Here is an 18,196-nt window from a genome sequence, read left to right on the forward strand (position 1 = left end):
GCTTTACAAACCTTTCTAGCAAACTATTTTCTCACTGCTTTTTTTTTTTTTTTTTTTTTTTTTTTTTTGTGGCGAGTTGCGTCTGACCCTATTGATGTAAGGTGCCTTGCATCCATATGAATACAGCCTACACTGTAAAAGCAGGCTAATATGGCACTGTGATTTGTGATATAGTGATGTTTGTGTGTAGGTGATGTGCTATGTGCTTGTTGAAGAGCAGGAAGGACAGGTAAGCCAAAAATTTGCAGGGTTTGCTAAATTTTAGTCCAAATGGTATTCTACTTTTAATTGGTCTTCCAATATTTGGTTGTTCTGATAGAATGAGGGCGTTTCTCTCCCACCTAAAAAAGGCCCTAAGACAGGCACAGCTACACCTAAAAAATTCATATTAATCAACTGGAAGTCTGCATTACCCCCACGTTTCAGGGGGTGTCTCTATCTCTCTGCTTTCTATTGTTAATATGGAACAGATTTGTTTTAGCAAAGAAATTTCACTAAACTATTTCTTGAAGGCGTGGAAGTCTTTTTTCTGGAACTGATAATGTTGGCAGTTTTTTTTTTCTTTTTCATGTAATTGTTGTTGAAAAAAGTCAAAAATAAAATAATCAAACGGTTTTCTGCTTCTTTCTCCCAAACAAAACAAACATATGGCTTTTTGTTATTATAAGCTGCTTGTCACACTGACGGTATCATTCTGAGCGCAGGGTCATATTATTTTTGTGATGCATATTGACAATGGCATCAACTGTAAAACACAGAATGCTGTAGAATTTGCCAAATTGTTGATGCAATTTATAAAAAATCAGGGTTTCCCCAAACAGCAGTTTTTCACAGCACGAAAGCCAAAGGATCAGGAAAAGTCAACCGTATTGTCAAATACTTTTTAAATTACACAATAAATTACTAAATAATTCAAATACAGTACAATATAAAATATACTATATACCATACACCTGCCAAAGCCTCTCAGCTGTTTCTTACTCTCTCTGGGCTCTAGTTTCGCAGACCCGGCGAGGCGCGGGCGCAGCTGCGCTGCGCCAACTGGGTGTGTCCAAGTGGATTTTGCAAGTTTGGCACGCCGTGCGCCTTGGCGCAACTACTGCGGCGTTCCTCCTACCGGCGCAAGGGAGGAGAGAAGGCGTGGTGTGGGTTTGACACAGCCGATTCACTTTAAACCAATCAAATGAGCCCCTGTCCTCGCCTTTAAAATGCGCTGCGCGAAGGCGTAGTGGTAGTCTACACATTTGACATGGAGGAAGAGAGCAGCGGCATCACACACGCAGTGAGGCCAGTCTTGGCTGCTGCAATGTTGCTGGAGCTACCTGCCATCCATCTGTCCACCCATCCATCCATGCATCTATCCTTAAATTCGTCTTCCTGAGTCCCCTGTCTTTCCATTACCTACCTGCCTCGCATCTCTTTTTTTCCAGCTCTGTCACTGTCTGTTAAAGTTATTGATTTTTACGAGCAAATATAAATTTTACTGTGAAGCCCCCATTTTTAATGAATGTTTTTACCTCAAAGGATAATCCTCGCCATATTCATATAAATAGCCTACATGTTTGTTTTGCAACTTTCGACTCCATCACTTACTGATGCAACAGCACACTAGAGATTAAAACAAAATCCGGTTCATGAAAGCTTTTACATTCGCTGTTCTAAACGCCCAGAGTCTGGCAAGGAACCGATGCATTTTACATTTTCGATATGTGTGGAATCAGGGTTTCCGTTAGAAAAAATTGGCACCGGACAACGTGACCGGCAGGTTTTCAATTTACCGGACAAATGTTTGAAATTCCGGTCAAATATTATCTGAATTTACTGAGCTTAAAATTATATGCAGGCTATATAAGAATGATATCAAGGCATGTCAATTTATAGCGTCATCTTTTTATTGAAAAGCAGGCTGTATCAAATAAAATTAGTGCCGTCAATTGACTCATGTGCGTAACGTCTAAAATAAATAAATAAATATTGCACAAGCCTGTGCTCTTTTAACATGAACGTTGCATACAATTGCAACTACAATTTGCAAACAAAAAAACGGGCTCATATCATTTTAATAACGCAGCGTGCTGCCAACTTGAAATCAAATAGATGCAATAAAAACTTAATTCATCAGCTGAATTAAAATCAAAAGTCTCAAGTGTCTCTCCGCAACTTGCAGTGCGCATCAGTCTTGTGACCTTGTTCTCCCCCAGGCGACTTCGCTGCGCTGTTTTGATCCAGTTCTGCAGAAAAAAACCCTCTCTCTCCCTCTGGTACACCGGAGACAGGGATCACGCAGTCTATTTTTTTTTTTTTTAATTATAAATAAAATTACGTGGAAATTGACTGTTTTAATAAAATTCAAATTGTGAATATTTTCACCGGACATTTAAAAATTCCCGGACTTTGGCAGATTTTACCAGTCACAGTCCGGTGATTACCGGATAACGAAAACCCTGAGTGGAATATTTAAATATATATGGAAGAAAAACTGTGTAGTTAACAGGGGCAGCGCCAGACACCATGACTGGAAAAAAGACATCACTGTATGGGACACATTGTTTGACTGACAGGTGATCAGGTTGGGTTTCCATTACGCTGCCAAACGGTGCCAATCTCCTTTGATCTGACATCAGTTGTGACGGCACAGTCGATATGGAGATACGTTTATGTGCTGACTGAGATAGTAGCATTGAATAGTGGTTTCTGTGGGTATTTATTGCATTGTTAATGTGCCTGACATTCTGGAAACCTGCCTGTGAGGTTTTGGTGACGTGTGCGCACTGCCCGCCTGTCAGCCAAACTTCCACTGCGCCAGCCACGCTGCGCCTTGCGCCAAAAGTAGACGTGGTTTCAGGAGGCGAGCTTTTGGCGCACCTCGGCGAAGCCTTTTGGCACGAAACTGTCACTGCGCCAAGCTGAATCTGTCGACACCTCCCCCTGCTGCGCCGCCACTCCCATCTCGGCGCAGATCCGTCTGCGAAACTTGGAAACCGTTCGCCTCGCGCGTTGCGCTGGTCGAAACTAGCTCTGCGCGGGGTGCGCCTCACTGCGCCACCCTGCGCTGCGCCGGGAAACTAGAGCCCTCAGTATCTGCTTCAGTTCGTTGCACACATTATACCAGTGGTTTGGAGCAGAGTTGTGTCCTCAAGTTCTAACAGGTTTGAAGTAGAAGTTAAACGCTGAATGGTTTTCCATACATGTACAATGTATGATGGGAACAGACTAAAGCACAGCACGAAATGTACAATTGTGTACAATGTGAATGAAATGGAGGGGTTTATTTATTAATTTTATTTCTATTTTATTACTCTTTATAACTCATTTTTAAATATGAGCCCAGTCCTTGAGTGCACTTGAATTTTGTTGTATGTTTATACAATGACAGTAAAGAAATCTGAAATCTGAAATGAGAGCTCAGTCACTCAGGTTGACTGGGCAAAAGAAACTGACATGGTTTCGTATAACTTTTAGTCTGCCAGTGGGTGAGCCACCACAGCCGTGTCCACTACTAACTCAAGTGTGGAAGCATTATGGACACATTCCGCGAAAGTTAACGTTTGAGTTTTTCAATTTTCAAATTGCAGCGTTCAATATAATCTAGCCTGCTGGACAGAGCAGAGCCTTGTTTCCCAATAACAACAGGCCTTATAGTTTAAGAGCACCGGGTGGTGGGGGGCACATTTTTTGACCATTAACTAACAACATGTAAATTATTACTATTATTACTATTAGCCTATATAATTTGGAAATACCAGGTGTCTTTAAAAACTGGCAGAGATTTATGATGTTTTTGCTTTCCACAATAGGCAAGATTTTTTTTTTCTTTTTTCTGCAATCAAAGATCAATACTGTTGTAAACTGAAGCAAATGATTTACTACACAGACAGGAGTTGTGTGTATTTAGAAATCTAGATGACTGACATCATGAGATATGCACTACTCTTGCAAAGACAATGCAGTATAGTAGCGGCTTTCACATAGCACATGGTTTGGGCCGCACTCTGCGCTGGGTACATCGCAGATGGGTGCAGAGCAGTGCACATGTGCATACTGTATTGTCTTTGCAAGAGTGCAGACCGATGCGCCCTTGCAGCCCATGATCACATACACAATGAATGGCTGCACCGGCCGAAGTCTGTGCTGTGCATGCGCCATGTGAAACCCACGCACATGCGCGCTGCTCTGCGCCTGTCTGCGCTGTACCTAGCGTAGAGCGCGGCCCAAACCATGCGCTATGTGAAAGCTCAAACTCTTGCGCAGACTGCTCAGAACATAGTTGGAGTTTCACTGTCCTCTAATGCCACCCAGCTAAATTCATATTTTCCACGACTCCTGAAACTCTCGCTTACACTTTTGTTCATACTTCAGCTTCGCGTCCATCTTATCTGAGACTTCTTTGTTGGTTTCGACAGGTAGATGCTTCCGCGGCTTATTGCTGCCTTCTATTGTTTTTTGAGAAAGACTGTCATATCACACACAATATGCTGCTGGCAGCGAATGACACGGAAATCAGGAGGGAGCAGGGATGAGACAGCAATAGCTTCATGATACGTGATTTAACTATTTAACTTTTACTATTCTTAGCCACTTGCCTGATCGGGCAAGTGAGTTGCTAGGTTTACATGCCCGGGGTTGCATTTTACTTGACCCATGCCATCGGGAAATCCTTACTGTTGAGCCCTGCACTGTCTTAACTGAACTATCTTTGACATTATTAGGAACTGGATAGCATTTGAAAAAAACGGAACAAATGTTAGAAATACCTAAATATATAAATAAAATTGGATCACTAAACATCAAATTCAAATTAATAAATAAATCAGGGACTAAGCTAACTAAACTAAAATAAGTCAGCAGGTGGGAGCTCTTTATAACTTTGGGGCAACTCTTTCCTCTCAAAGTCTGTAATTCCAGTTGAGAAGCCTCATATACTACTGGAGGAAACAGAGTCTGTCTGCAATGATGAGCTTTACAGTCTAAATAATTTCACTGTATTATTTTGGACTTTTGCAAATTTAAATGAATTACTTCATGAGACTGTTTCATTATGGTTTACAGCATTTATTAATATGTTATTCATATGTTTACTCATGTGAAACTTTTGTTTTTAATTCATGCCCCCCTTACCGAAGGACAAAGTCATTTTTGTACAGGGTTATGGTTCATGATTTTAGTTCCTTCCTGTCAGCCATCGGCCACAATCAGAGCCAAGTTCCACCGATACCGTTCGTTTGTTAACCATCCAATCTGCGCCAATTAGTTGCCCAAACCAATAAATTGGTTGACCTCTATTAATTATATGTAAAGATAGTCAGTAACAATAAATCCTGATGATAGATTCATTAATCCATCAACAGAAAGGCAGATGATACCAGTATTTTACCTTGTGAACCACTTTTTAAAACTGCAGATTTTTGTCACATGCTCCACGGATTTTTTTTTTTTTTTTCTCCTGGCCTCGACACAGTGTCTTCCTGGCTATCATGTCCTCTCGTGCTGTAGTCGCAGTGGGTATTAATAGCAGGACTGGCAACACAACAGACTCTCGGGGATGTTGGAGATGGAGCTAAACAGCGCTCTCAAACTCTGCAAGCACACATCTTGCGGTAATAACCCTCAACATTTTAAGATTTGACATGTGTTGGCTTGGCAAGGATAACCACTGAACTTACAGGGCTTTTTTTGTCATAATGGATAATGTTTCCATGGGGTTAGTATTTACTCTGTCAGGATTAAATGAGACAATGAATCACAGAGTCATCGTCTTTTCCCTCACTTTGCTGTGGTACTGTATAATTTTATTTGTGAATGTTTCTGTCATCATAACCATCATCACTGATGAAAACCTACATGAGCCTATGTACATTCTACTGTGCAATTTTTGCATCAATGGACTTTATGGGACCACAGGTTTCTACCCCAAATTCCTCTCAGATCTACTCTCTTCCTCCCATGTCATCTCATATGCTGGGTGCCTTATTCAAGCTTTTGTAGTGTACTCATTTGCTCTAGGTGATATATCTATTCTCACTGCAATGGCTTATGACAGATATCTTGCTATATGTCGACCCCTACAGTACCACTCTGTCATGACTAAAAAGAGGCTCTGTGAGTTGGTGCTTTTCTCTTGGATAATGCCTCTTTTCATTTTCTCCATTAACATACTGCTAACTTCTAGACTGAAGTTGTGTGGATCAAACATTCAGAGACTCATGTGCATAAACTGGATGATTGTTAAACTTGCTTGCTCTAACACTGGCACTGCTTCAAACAGTGTAATTGCATATCTGTCAATGTGCATCTATTTATGTCACTGTGTCTTCATAACATGGTCTTATGTGCACCTCATGAAAACATGTGTGCAATCCAAAGAGGACAGGGCAAAGTTTATGCAGACATGTGTGCCCCACTTAATCTCTTTAGTCACGTTTCTTGTTACAATTGTTTTTCATTTTATGCACATGCGATTTGGCTCAAAAGATTTACCTCAAATCCTTCAAGATTTCATTGCTGTAGAATTTCTCCTTATTCCTCCAATTATGAATCCTCTTATATATGGATTCAAACTGACCAAGCTTCGCAACAGAATTCTGGCTTTAGTTTATGTTAGAAGAAAATGAATATTGGTTTCGTCATTAAGTGCCACTGGAAAAACGTTCAAACTTTAATGCAATAAGGAAAATGTTATGTGAGCAATGTGAGGATTTTTTGTTCTAAAATGATAGCCACCCCTGGGGAAATTATGTTAAAAATGATGGAAAAAAATGTATTGTAAGGAAGGAAAGTAAGTAAAGATTGTGACAAACTGCTTTGTCTGTGTTTTATACATGTTGAAATACTGACTCTATGTATAGGCTGCCTAGTGTGTTTGTAGATGGATCTCTGTGTATGCATATCATTTTAAATTCTAGTTATAATGTCTATATTTGATTAAAGGAACAGTGTGTAATTTTACACACTGTGTGTGAGATTTAGCGGCATCTAGCGCTGACGTTGCAGATTGCAACCAAGTGAACACCTCGCTTCGCTCCCCCTCCCTTTCCGACCGAGGAGGAGCAGCTACGGAGGCCTTCGCGTGCCATACAAGTGCCATCATGTCATCTACGGGTGCATCGAGTCTCAATGAGTCTTTGACGTCGGGTGATGAGGTTCGCTTAGATAGTTATAAATTATTTATGACTCGTGTTGTCTGTATGTCTATATGTAATATCGCTAATATTACTGTTACTTGTTCCGCATTGTGATAGCATTTCATTACTAACGTTGGCTAGCTGGTTCGCATGCAAGTACAAGCTAAGTTTAGCTAAGTCGTCTGGTAGTGATGGAAGTTAGCAGGACGATTCCCCCCCCTCGGTTTGCAGCGGAGAGGACCGGATAGACCTCCCGGTAATGTGGCGGAGGAAAGAGGGAGAGGGAGGGGGAGACGGCGGAGAGGAAGACGTGGTGGAGCGGGCAGGGCGAGTCGAGGGCGAGGAGCCGGAGCGGCATCTTCTAGAGATGAAGATGAGGAGAGAGTGGAGGCCCTGCAAAGCCGACGAACAGAAGCGACCAAGGTCGGTAACGTTTCTTATGAAATGGTTTTATTGTATGTTTTTTCCCCTATCTGGTCTGTGCGATATGAACGATACCAATACAATACGAAGTGGTATTTATATAGCAGCTCAATGGTTACATTACTGTAATTTGTAGGTCGATGTGTTATTGCAGTGTAACGTGAGTCAGTGTTTGGGAAACGTTACGTTAACAAGGCAAATAAATCATTTTACACACTACAAGAACAGTATGAAGAGATATTTTGGTATTTTGTAAATGCCTGTCATTGTTTTAGACGTTGACAACATGCTAGACAGCTTACAAACTATTACAGTGTTATTACCATACTGACATCATGGAACTTATTTGCGTTTTTCCTGGGTTTTATTTCCTCAGAAATTTCTTCAGGAGATGACCCTTGAGGAACACAGGGAGCTCACCTCACAGCTTCTGGAGAGGCAGCCAGGCCTGGTTTTTGATGCCCTGGCGATGTATCAGCGCAGGCATGGTGCCCCACCTTTTGCTGGAGTGCCAGGGGTGCCATGGTGTACTTGTGGTAACTGTAGGGATATGCCTACAGACCTAGAGAGGAAGTGCTGTGGCCAGGATCCAAATAATTGTGTCAGCCTATTACCACACTTCTCCCAGTACTGCCTTACTGAAGGATTTCTGTGTATTCACAGGCAGTACCGGGAGGACATTACGGTATTAGGCCAAGCCAGTGGGCCTGGAGATGACAACCGGGAGTACCGCTATGCTGCCTATAGACACTTCATCTATTGGCAACATGGTTCCTTAGGGCAGGGAAATCGACGTGTCATCCCCAGCTGCTGTGTTTGGAGGATCAGGGACAGGTTCCCTGATCCCCAAGGACACTACACTGGTTTCGTACCTGGCATCTGAGTTTCCTTTCAGGCCCTCTGGTATGTCCATACATTACCACAAGTACTCACATACCTGCATGTCCATCATCAGGGCATCAAAACAATATCAACATCTGGTACTTTTTTGAAGGCAAAAAAAAATGTTACAGTTATAGTTTTAATTCATTATAATTGTTATTATTCTCTATATTTATACATTTGCTTTTATAATTATTTATTCATTTGTATTTGTTCCATTGAAGTTTTTTCAAAGTGCAATAAAGAAAGACAATCATCAAATACATGTGCTTTATTTACTGCAATTATATACATGTAAACATAAACTATAGACTTTATATATAATTATATGGTAAGTATGACAGTACTGCAGTTACCTTTTAATTACTATCATTTGTCACTGTGACATATTGCCACACACAATGTATGCATGTACTGTTCATTACAAGGGACAAGTGTACCTTACAATTTTGATACCAAAAATGTGTAAAAAACTGTAAATACTGACATTTGTAAAATGAAAGACTTATTTATAAAGAAATTGTAGGCCACACATTTTTATGTAGACAATAGCAATAGATCTGCTGGCACACAATCATAAAAATGCAGCATTTAGTGTCAAACAGACAAAACATTTCAAGAGCTTATTATGTCTCATTTTGTAAACAATGTCCACCAGCGCATTGTGGCACTTCGAGTCCCTCTTGATCCACTCCTTTTCACGAGTGTCTTCCAGGTGGTCATGTTGGCAGCTTCCATATTCCCAGGTGTGATGGTTACAAACATGATGAAGGATACCAGTCCACAGTGTCTGCGAAAACCAAGAGCACTATAAATCAAGCATTTATATGGCATTGAATTAACTGATTGAGAGAAAAAAATATATAAATTGTGTGCCTACAAGAAACTCCTCGGTTGTGTCAGCTGTCTTACAGCACCACCAAAAATGGTTTATGATGTCTTTTAGCCAGTTGAGGAGAAGGGACTGTCCTTTTATCTTTGCTGCCTTGATGAGACAAACAAACAAACAAACCAAACATAGTATTAGACATGGGTATTAACACACCTTCAGCCAGAAATCAACTTTTGCTGTCTTTGATTAAAATGAAAGTGTGCATAATCTCTGCCATCAATGTCACATTGCTGAATACTCCGATGTAAGGCAAATCAATTTTAAGACAGATACGTAGGTAATAACATGATCCACTTATTAAACTTACTGCAGCAATTTTTTTGGCCAGGTTTTTGGCACCATGCCACATGTCAAGACTGTGATGATGATCCATATATCACACATACGGAGAGGAAACATGAATTTAGAAAGAAAAACTTATAAATAAGCTACTTTACTTATAATCAAACATATTAGGACGGCACAGTTAATTCACTGAAATTACTTGCCTGTCTGTCCCACTTGAAGTACCTATGCTGGACAATGCTGGAGCTGCGCCTTGAGGGGTTTTTCCCTTCATAGGGGTCGATGTTGCGGGACCTCGCTCATAGCTAGAGAAATAACAGCAACATTAAGAATATAAGTGCTACATGATACATTCGCACATTCTGTTGTGTCCCAACCTGCGGGGATCAGGCTTTCTCTACAAACATATCAAAATAAATCAAGTATAGCACTGCTGGCAGATCAACTAAAAACATGATATTGTGCGGAGCCCCCCGGTGTCTGCGGGAAAGAAGGCCCACGCGTAAATCTGTGCCCTGGGTTTGGAACTCTGCGCCTACCGCCTGATTACCAATTCGTGCCCGAGTAGTTTGAGCCCATGGACTGCAAACCCGATGGCACACCCGATGCGTGGGCATGGATTTGTAACGCCAGGACAAACATTTACACGTCTTCTCGACTAATCCCCGGGGGCAGGGGCAGGGGGCTTCGTAAATATTTTTCAACAGTGACAACATGGTAACTTGGGCTACTTGTGCTGGTAACTAACGTTATCCCCGTGGCCAGGTTCAAGCTAAAGCAAGCATACACCACGTAACGTAGCAGTTACATAGAGAGTCTACATTACCTGTGAAGCAGAAAGCAGGCGACTCCGGCGTCACTGTTGAAATGTTTGTCCCTCATTAGTGATTTCCACCGATGAAAGGCCACGCCGATGTTTACTCGTGTTTTCTGTCTTCGTCTGTCTCGAAGTCGTTTGGCTTCTTCGCGTTTTCGCTTCTTTGAAGGGGAAGGTTCGCCCTTCCTCGCTCTTTCTTGTGCTGAATAATACGTGTGATCCTCCATTTATCAAAGTTCTCACACTCAACTCTCAAAACACTCTCTTCCAGTCCTCGAAAGACGAAATGGCAAGCCTGCGTGCGGCACACAATATATACCCGGCTTCGTTAGCCGACTTCCGATCTACCTGTGCATTTGCACAAACGCGAAAGGCGCTCTCCAGAGGTCCTGTCTGGTTTGTCCGTTCTGGGCTACTGTAGAAACATGGCAGCACAACATGGCAGCCCTAGCGGAAGTCGACCCGCACCCTAATGTAGATATAAATGGCTTATTCTAAGCGAAAGGAAACGCACAGATTCTGATTTCCACATAATTGTACACTAATAAAAAAAAAATATATGAATACTAAGTTCCATTTCTACCCAAATATCACTGTAAATTCTACACATTGTTCCTTTAACACTGCTATCCAGGGCAAGTAGTATGTTTATAAAGAGAGGAAATATTTTAAAATGCACAGTTTAATACATTAATGGCCAAGGACCAACGTTGCCAAGTTCTGTGCATATCCATCCAGTACAGCAGGAGTTATCTTGCTGTTGGACATACCGACTGTGGCACTCACATGACCCCCTGCCATTGGTTTTACCTCCTTAGTGGAGAGAATTAATGACAACTGTTTCAGTTTTACATAATTTTAATTATTATTATTATTAATTTTTTTTTATCAACATCAGATCTTCATTTTCAGAATTTCAACCCTTTAAATACCACTTTTGTACATGATGCCAATATATTTTTAAACTGAAAAAACAAACAAACAAAAAACTATAAACTATACTATCCATATACTAAATGCAAAGTGGAATTAGTTTTGGATGATAACAATCTTGTATATATCAAGGATTAGCAACAACATTGTTCTGTTGATGTGTTTTTATTTTTTGTGCAGAGTCAGATTAAAAAAGGTCACTCTGCAGGAGGACTAACGACGCATTTAAGGGGCCATAAAGGTAAACATTTTTTGCCGTTATCTGCCTAGCACTATTTGATTGTTTAGGAAGGCTGTGTGCTGGGCGGAAATAGTGACTGAGACCTGCCATGGGAATTCCAAAATAAAGGCGTATCTCTAAGATGACAATATTGATTGCTATTTTCACTTAGGATCGATTATATAGGATCACTGATCATTACATCGATATATCGATCCAGGTCGATGGTTGGTACACCTCTACCAGTTAGAGGGCAGATTGGGCCGCATATTTTTGTCTGAACCCAACCCGAGCCCAAGATTTTGCTTGTCTTCCATCACTAGATTACATTTCAGCATCATCATGTAAACTCCAGTACTAAACAGGACGTTGCCCAGAACAGACATTAGGTCCATCATTTTTCACTGAAATGACACTTAGATGAGTGAACCCGACCCAAACTCGAGCATAGTTTCTAAATTTTTGTCCAAACCCAGCAAGGTACCTAAAAAACCTTTTTCAGCTCATCTCAGTTTTAAAAATAGTCAAATTCAAAATATTGCTTTATAAGCAACTATAAAATATGCCTGATGGTTTTATAGGTTGCGTTGATCTGCAAAACTACTCTTACAGGTTTGAGGACTTTTGAAAATTGAATCTGATGACAGCTTTGTTTGTTTCAAGGTATACTAACAGGCACCTGCAGCTTCTCTGGCATTTTGTTCCAATTTTTTTGACTTCCTCTTTAGTACATACTTTGAACATTGTAGGCTTATGTGTTCATTTATGTTCTGACTTCTCTATTTTTGGACAAGGTGACAACCCAGTTTAAATAAGACAGATGTAAACATGCAGGAGGTAAAACCCACCTACAGAGGCAGGAGCAGACAGGGAGAGGACAAGGCATCCGCAGCAACCTGGGTCACACTGATGGATGAGGTACTGGGGTATCCACACCATTCCTCCAGCGGTGCCTCACTGCTCCCACCTCCATGAGCCAGGGCTGTCAGGTGTTATGGTCTCTCCCACAAGAAGAGGGGGAGCCAAAGTCACCCACAAGGACAGGAACAGGGGCCTCTTCCTGGTGTTTGTGAAGGAGGCAGCAGCTACAGAAGAGGCAAGGCAGAGGGCGGCAGCCCTCTGCCTTGAGCTGGCCAGAGCTGGCCAGCTCTGGTCCTGTTGGAACATCTGATTGAAAAATAGTTTCTTAGTTTTTTTTCTTTCTTTATTTTTTTTATGTTATAGAAATGTATTAATATTTGTTAACCTCATTTACAAATGGTCATTTAAATCCCCCTCAAAAATCTGAAAAATATGTTTTTCTTCTGTTTCTGTTGCCTAAAATTGTGACTTTGACTCTACTGACATGTATCTGGTCATATTTTATCACTAGAGAGGTGTTTTCACACTCCTCTACTGCAGGTGGAGGTGCGTGTGTCAAAGTCAGTTTTTACTTATAGCAATTGTTTCATTTCAGCTGCTATCAAATAAAACAGACTACAGTTAATTTTTATGTCTCATATGTCTCAAAGAAAAGAACAGTGCATAAGTTACTCTATCATTTCATTTACTATGGATAAAATAAAAAAAAAAAAAAAATTCTGTGAAAACACAAAATGCTACACTTTAAATGAACGGCGCAGACCTCGGCTGGTGCAGCCATTCATTGTGTATGCGCCAAGCTGAGCACAGCACAAGGCTGGCGCTGGCGCCCGTGCACGTTGCACCCAAGTTGAAAATTTTTCAACTTGGGCACAATGGTTGGATGGGCCCTATGGCGTCACCCCGGGCAGATCCAATAGGAGAGAATAGTGGAATCTGAAAAAAATCTGGCGGATTTTGGCAGACCGGCAAAACAGCAATGGAGGAAAGCATCGTTGTGGCTGTCTCTCTGTGTGCAGCACAGTGGGACACCAGACTGCAGTACTACCGTGATCTCATTAAAAAAGCCCAATCATGGAGAGAGATATCCAATAATTTGGAAATACCAGGTGTCTTTAAAAACTGGCAGAGATTTATGATGTTTTTGCTTTCCACAATAGGCGAGATTTTTTTCTTTTTTCTGCAATCAAAGACCAATACTGTTGTAAACTGAAGCAAATGATTTACTCCACAGACAGGAGTTGTGTGTATTTAGAAATCTAGATGACTGACATCATGAGATATGCACTACTCTTGCCAAGACAATGCAGTGTAGCGGTTTCCATCCAATCTGCGCCAATTAGTTGCCCAAACCAATAAATTGGTTGACCTCTATTAATTATATGTAAAGATAGTGAGTAACAATAAATCCTGATGATAGATTCATTAATCCATCAACAGAAAGGCAGATGATACCAGTATTTTACCTTGTGAACCACTTTTTAAAACTGCAGATTTTTGTCACATGTTCCACGGATTTTTTTTTTTTTTTTCTTCTCCTGGCCTCGACACAGTGTCTTCCTGGCTATCATGATCTCTTGTGCTGTAGTCGCAGTGGGTATTAATAGCAGGACTGGCAACACAACAGACTCTCGGGGATGTTGGAGATGGAGCTAAGCAATGCTCTCAAACTCTGCAAGCACACATCTTGCGGTAATAACCCTCAACATTTTAAGATTTGACATGTGTTGGCTTGGCAAGGATAACCACTGAACTTACAGCGCTTTTTTGTCATAATGGATAATGTTTCCATGGGGTTAGTATTTACTCTGTCAGGATTAAATGAGACAATGAATCACAGAGTCATCGTCTTTTCCCTCACTTTGCTGTGGTACTGTATAATTTTATTTGTGAATGTTTCTGTCATCATAACCATCATCACTGATGAAAACCTACATGAGCCTATGTACATTCTACTGTGCAATTTTTGCATCAGTGGACTTTATGGGACCACAGGTTTCTCCCCCAAATTCCTCTCAGATCTACTCTCTTCCTCCCATGTCATCTCATATGCTGGGTGCCTTATTCAAGCTTTTGTAGTGTACTCATTTGCTCTAGGTCAGAGTTATTCAACTTCAATAGCAAGGGGGCCAAATATGAAAATCAGTCGGGGTACAGGGGTCTAGAGTTCTCATATTCTGCCCGAACCCGACCCGACCCGACCCGACATTTTCGGGTCGGTTCGGGCCTAAAATTTACGTGAATTGGGCGGGTCGGGTCGGGCTTCGGGTTCTGTGGGGGATTTTTTTTTTTTTTTTTTAAATAAAAAAATAGAATTATGTGTTGTGTTATTGGTTATGACGTTTCATTTTTATGTGACTGGTGGAGAGTGAGAGACTGGATTGGATTTGGAGGCTAAACTTTCAGTGACAGACAACCAGCTGTGCGAGCGCAGCGCAAACAAGTGAGAGAGAGTTGCAGCAGTATCTCGCTGTGCTGGCAGACTCGGCAGCAGGGAAGGTTTCTGCTATGGGCAGTGCAACTGCCCAGGGCGCAATCTACTTGGGGGCGCACGAGAAAAAAAAAAAAATCTCCAGTTTTCTAGACTACCGTATTGACCCGCACATGCCGCGGCACCATCAGTCGGCATCAGGCGGTACCGCGCCCACCCGGTCAGGTCTGCCGGATCTGACAGGTGAGCTGCCTCATGCTGGCCGGTGCGGCGGCCGGCTGATACCGACTGATGGTGCCCCGGTGCTGCGGCCGACCGGCTCTGCTAAATAATGGCGAATTTGGCGATTTTTTTTTTTTTTTTTCGGGCTTTATCGGGCTGTCGGGCCTAAAGTTCGGCTAATTAGTCGGGTCGGGTTGGGCCTCGGGCTGGCCCAGTCCGGCCCGGGTCGGGTCGGGTCTTAATTTTCAGGCCCGATGAGAACTCTACAGGGGTCACATGCTTCACATAATAACAATAAGCAGGTGGTATGTACATGCTAATGTGGGGGAAGTGTGTATATATATTAGTGTGTGTGTGTGTGTGTGTGTTTGTGTGTGTGCGTGCGTGCGTGTGTGGGTGCGTGCGTGTGTGTGTGTTTGTGTGTGTGTGTGTGTGTACCTGTGTTTACATGTCTGCTAAAATTAGGGCCCATTTGGAAGACAAAAAGTAAATGACCTTAAAACTCAATAAGTTGGTTCAAACCACAGGAGCAAAAGAAGAAACCTGCTCCCAACAGTAACAGCTTGGCAAAAAATGACATGTGATGTGTGTGTGTGTGTGTGTGAGAGAGAGAGTGAGAGAGAGAGAGAGAGAGAGAGAGAGACAGAGAGAGCGAGAGAGAGATAGAGAGAGAGAGAGAGAGAGAGAGAGTTTCTACCTCTGCATTCTAAACTTTTTTCCTTATCAGTGGATGTGGAGGCGAGGCATTCTGATCTTTCTTACAGCTGCTTGTTCACACGACACAACAGAAGCTTTTCAACATCGGCATCACATGTCATCTTTGTCACCTGTGTGCTCTTTTCCCGCTGCAGCCAACAAATCCGCATCAGCGGCAAGACAGGTACGCGACGTCACACAGAAGAAGAGAGTCTGTCGGCTACACTTGCAGGTCTGTCAGTGGCGGTGACGTCACCTGCTGCTCCTGGTTAGATTTCAAACTGCAGCAAAAGCTCCGCTCCATTTAAAGTGTAGAAATGCCTGGGAAAATGTAGCTTCTGTGGTCTACTGCTATTTGATCGGTGAAATAGTTTCACAACTTAAAGGCTGTTTGATTTAGAAAACAGCGACGTTACGACCACGCTACTGACAAATATAGTTTAACTAGTAACGTCGCTACTTGTAACGGCGTTACTGCCCAGCACTGGAAATATGTACCTGTTTGGCAGGTAGTGTGTAGCAGGCCACAGAAAAAAATAAAAAGGGCTGTGTCCGGCCCATGGGCCGCTAGTTGAATAGGCCTGCTGTATGGTACCTCATCAAGGGCACACAGGAACAGGGTCAAGAAGTTTCTCTCGTCATATGAAGGTTTATTCTTCATCCTGGGGCAGCAAGACAACTTAATGTATTGCATCCAGAAAGGCTCACAGACCAAAGCGAAAGTGGTTCATCACAATCAGCTAAAGCCCTATTGCAGCCACGACCCAATCGACAATCCCTGGGCCGTGGAGCAGCCTTAGGCCTGGACAGCTGTCAAGGTGTCACCCCCAGCTTTGGATTTGAACCTCACAGGCCTGGACCTGCAGCTCTCTGTGCTGTTCTCCAACATAGACACAGAATTAACCTCCACTGATACTCCAACAGATCCAGTAGGGCATGTCCCTGTAACTGCTGCCTCACCTCCCTCCATCATCCCTCACCTGGACTTCTCCTCCCCTTCAGACCTCCAAGATAGTGAGGGTAGTGTTTCAGAGCTACATCACCAAGGCAATTGCTCTCAAAGGCCAAACTGTCTACAGAGACCCCCGACCAATTATGATGAGTGGGTTGCTCACCAAGTTCATGAGTTCATGGACCGTTTCCAGTGTTTGATGGACAATTCCTAGTAAAATGAAAGAGAGGGTTTAGGGAGGTGAGACTCACCAGTGAGAGTGAAGTGCTGGCAATCTCTCCTCTCTAAGTTGAGCTTTAAAAGGGTTAGACTCTGTTTATAGACAGTGTACCCCAGGGCAGAGAGTTGTGATGTTCACTGCGAAGGAGACAGAACAAGGTATGTGCCCTTCAAGCTATTTATCGGGAAATAAACGCAGGAGCTCCTCAAGACTCAAGCTGGATTTCTGTGTCTCTTACTTTGTCACTTACTGCATGAGAAAAGGAGGGTTAGCCCCAAAGTTGCCAAAAATGTCAGCCCTGGGGAAGAGTATTAGTCTTCCTTGTGCAATCCAACCACAGTCTGAGCGTGGAAGCAGGTGGAAGGTCAAGGTCGAATTTAGTGGGAGTACACACTTCACATCTCCAGAAACAAATCAGTGTGAAAACATGCAGCTAAAGATGCAGCTGAGTTGGAACCATGTCTGGAGCGGAACTGTGTCGCATGGAGGAGGTCACTGTTCATCACTGCTCTTGTTCCTGCATTTGAGAATGTGAGGAACTATTTGAAACGGTGGGGAGAATAGACAAATTGTTTGTTGGTGGAACTGGTCTACATTTAAAAAAAAAAAAAAAGAAAGAAAGAAAGAAAGAAAAAGAAGATAAAGATCAAACAAAATGAGAGAAACATTGCAAGATGTGGGAACATACAGGGGAACTAAAAAGAATTAATTCAGTGTGTCAGATGTCATGCCTTCCTTTTCACTGATTATGTCACTGTTTATCAAACAATTATTGGTGTCATCAGTCAAGATGCTGCCTGTTTATGGGATTCTTTTATTTTGGGAACATACACTATTTGGTGGTCAAGTAGCAGACTCACACCCGTTATGCTAGCCAAAATGGAAAATGAACATTAGCAACTTGCCAAAAGATGGGAAATTTTAGATTGTCCTATCAGCTGAATTCTCACATTGAAATATCATTGTGAAGGTTTTCTATTTGAAACTGTAATTTGACTGTTAATGAGTCTGTATTTTCTTTTCTCTTTTTCTAGTATGGGCACAGCCCCATACTACAGGGAAAAAAAGTGATGCTGAGGGAGTGACAATGAGGATGACAGAGGGAGAGAGGAGGGACAATGGTCTCTAAGAAGGACAGAGAGAGAAGAAGGAAAAGAGATAAATGAGCTGTGTGACAGAGGGTTTTGTTCACAGAGCTGCCAGACCTCAGCAGCTTCTCCTCTCCTCCTCTCTCTCTGATG

The 18,196-nt window shown here is 42.2% G+C and overlaps 1 protein-coding gene and 1 long non-coding RNA gene across 2 annotated transcripts; one reads left to right on the forward strand and one right to left on the reverse strand.

Moving 5' to 3' along the window:
* The first annotated feature begins 5,681 nt into the window (after positions 1–5,681).
* Positions 5,682–6,611, forward strand: LOC115379797 (olfactory receptor 4E1-like). Its single transcript, XM_030080704.1, has one exon. The coding sequence runs from the start codon at positions 5,682–5,684 to the stop codon at positions 6,609–6,611; it is 930 nt and encodes a 309-aa protein (XP_029936564.1).
* Positions 6,612–8,778: 2,167 nt separating this feature from the next.
* On the reverse strand, positions 8,779–10,951 carry LOC115380099 (uncharacterized). Its single transcript, XR_003930295.1, has 4 exons — positions 10,430–10,951; positions 9,626–9,908; positions 9,307–9,411; positions 8,779–9,216 (listed from the first exon to the last, which is right to left on the reverse strand). It is a non-coding gene; the product is annotated as an uncharacterized LOC115380099 (long non-coding RNA).
* Between the last annotated feature and the right edge of the window lie 7,245 nt (positions 10,952–18,196).

This window comes from Myripristis murdjan, chromosome 21, assembly GCF_902150065.1.
Source record: "Myripristis murdjan chromosome 21, fMyrMur1.1, whole genome shotgun sequence".
NCBI classification, from domain to species: Eukaryota; Metazoa; Chordata; class Actinopteri; order Holocentriformes; family Holocentridae; genus Myripristis; species Myripristis murdjan.

Excerpts from the sequence above, each read along its gene's own strand:
- LOC115379797 (XM_030080704.1), top strand. The coding sequence starts at position 5,682 with ATGGATAATGTTTCCATGGGGTTAGTATTTACTCTGTCAGGATTAAAT.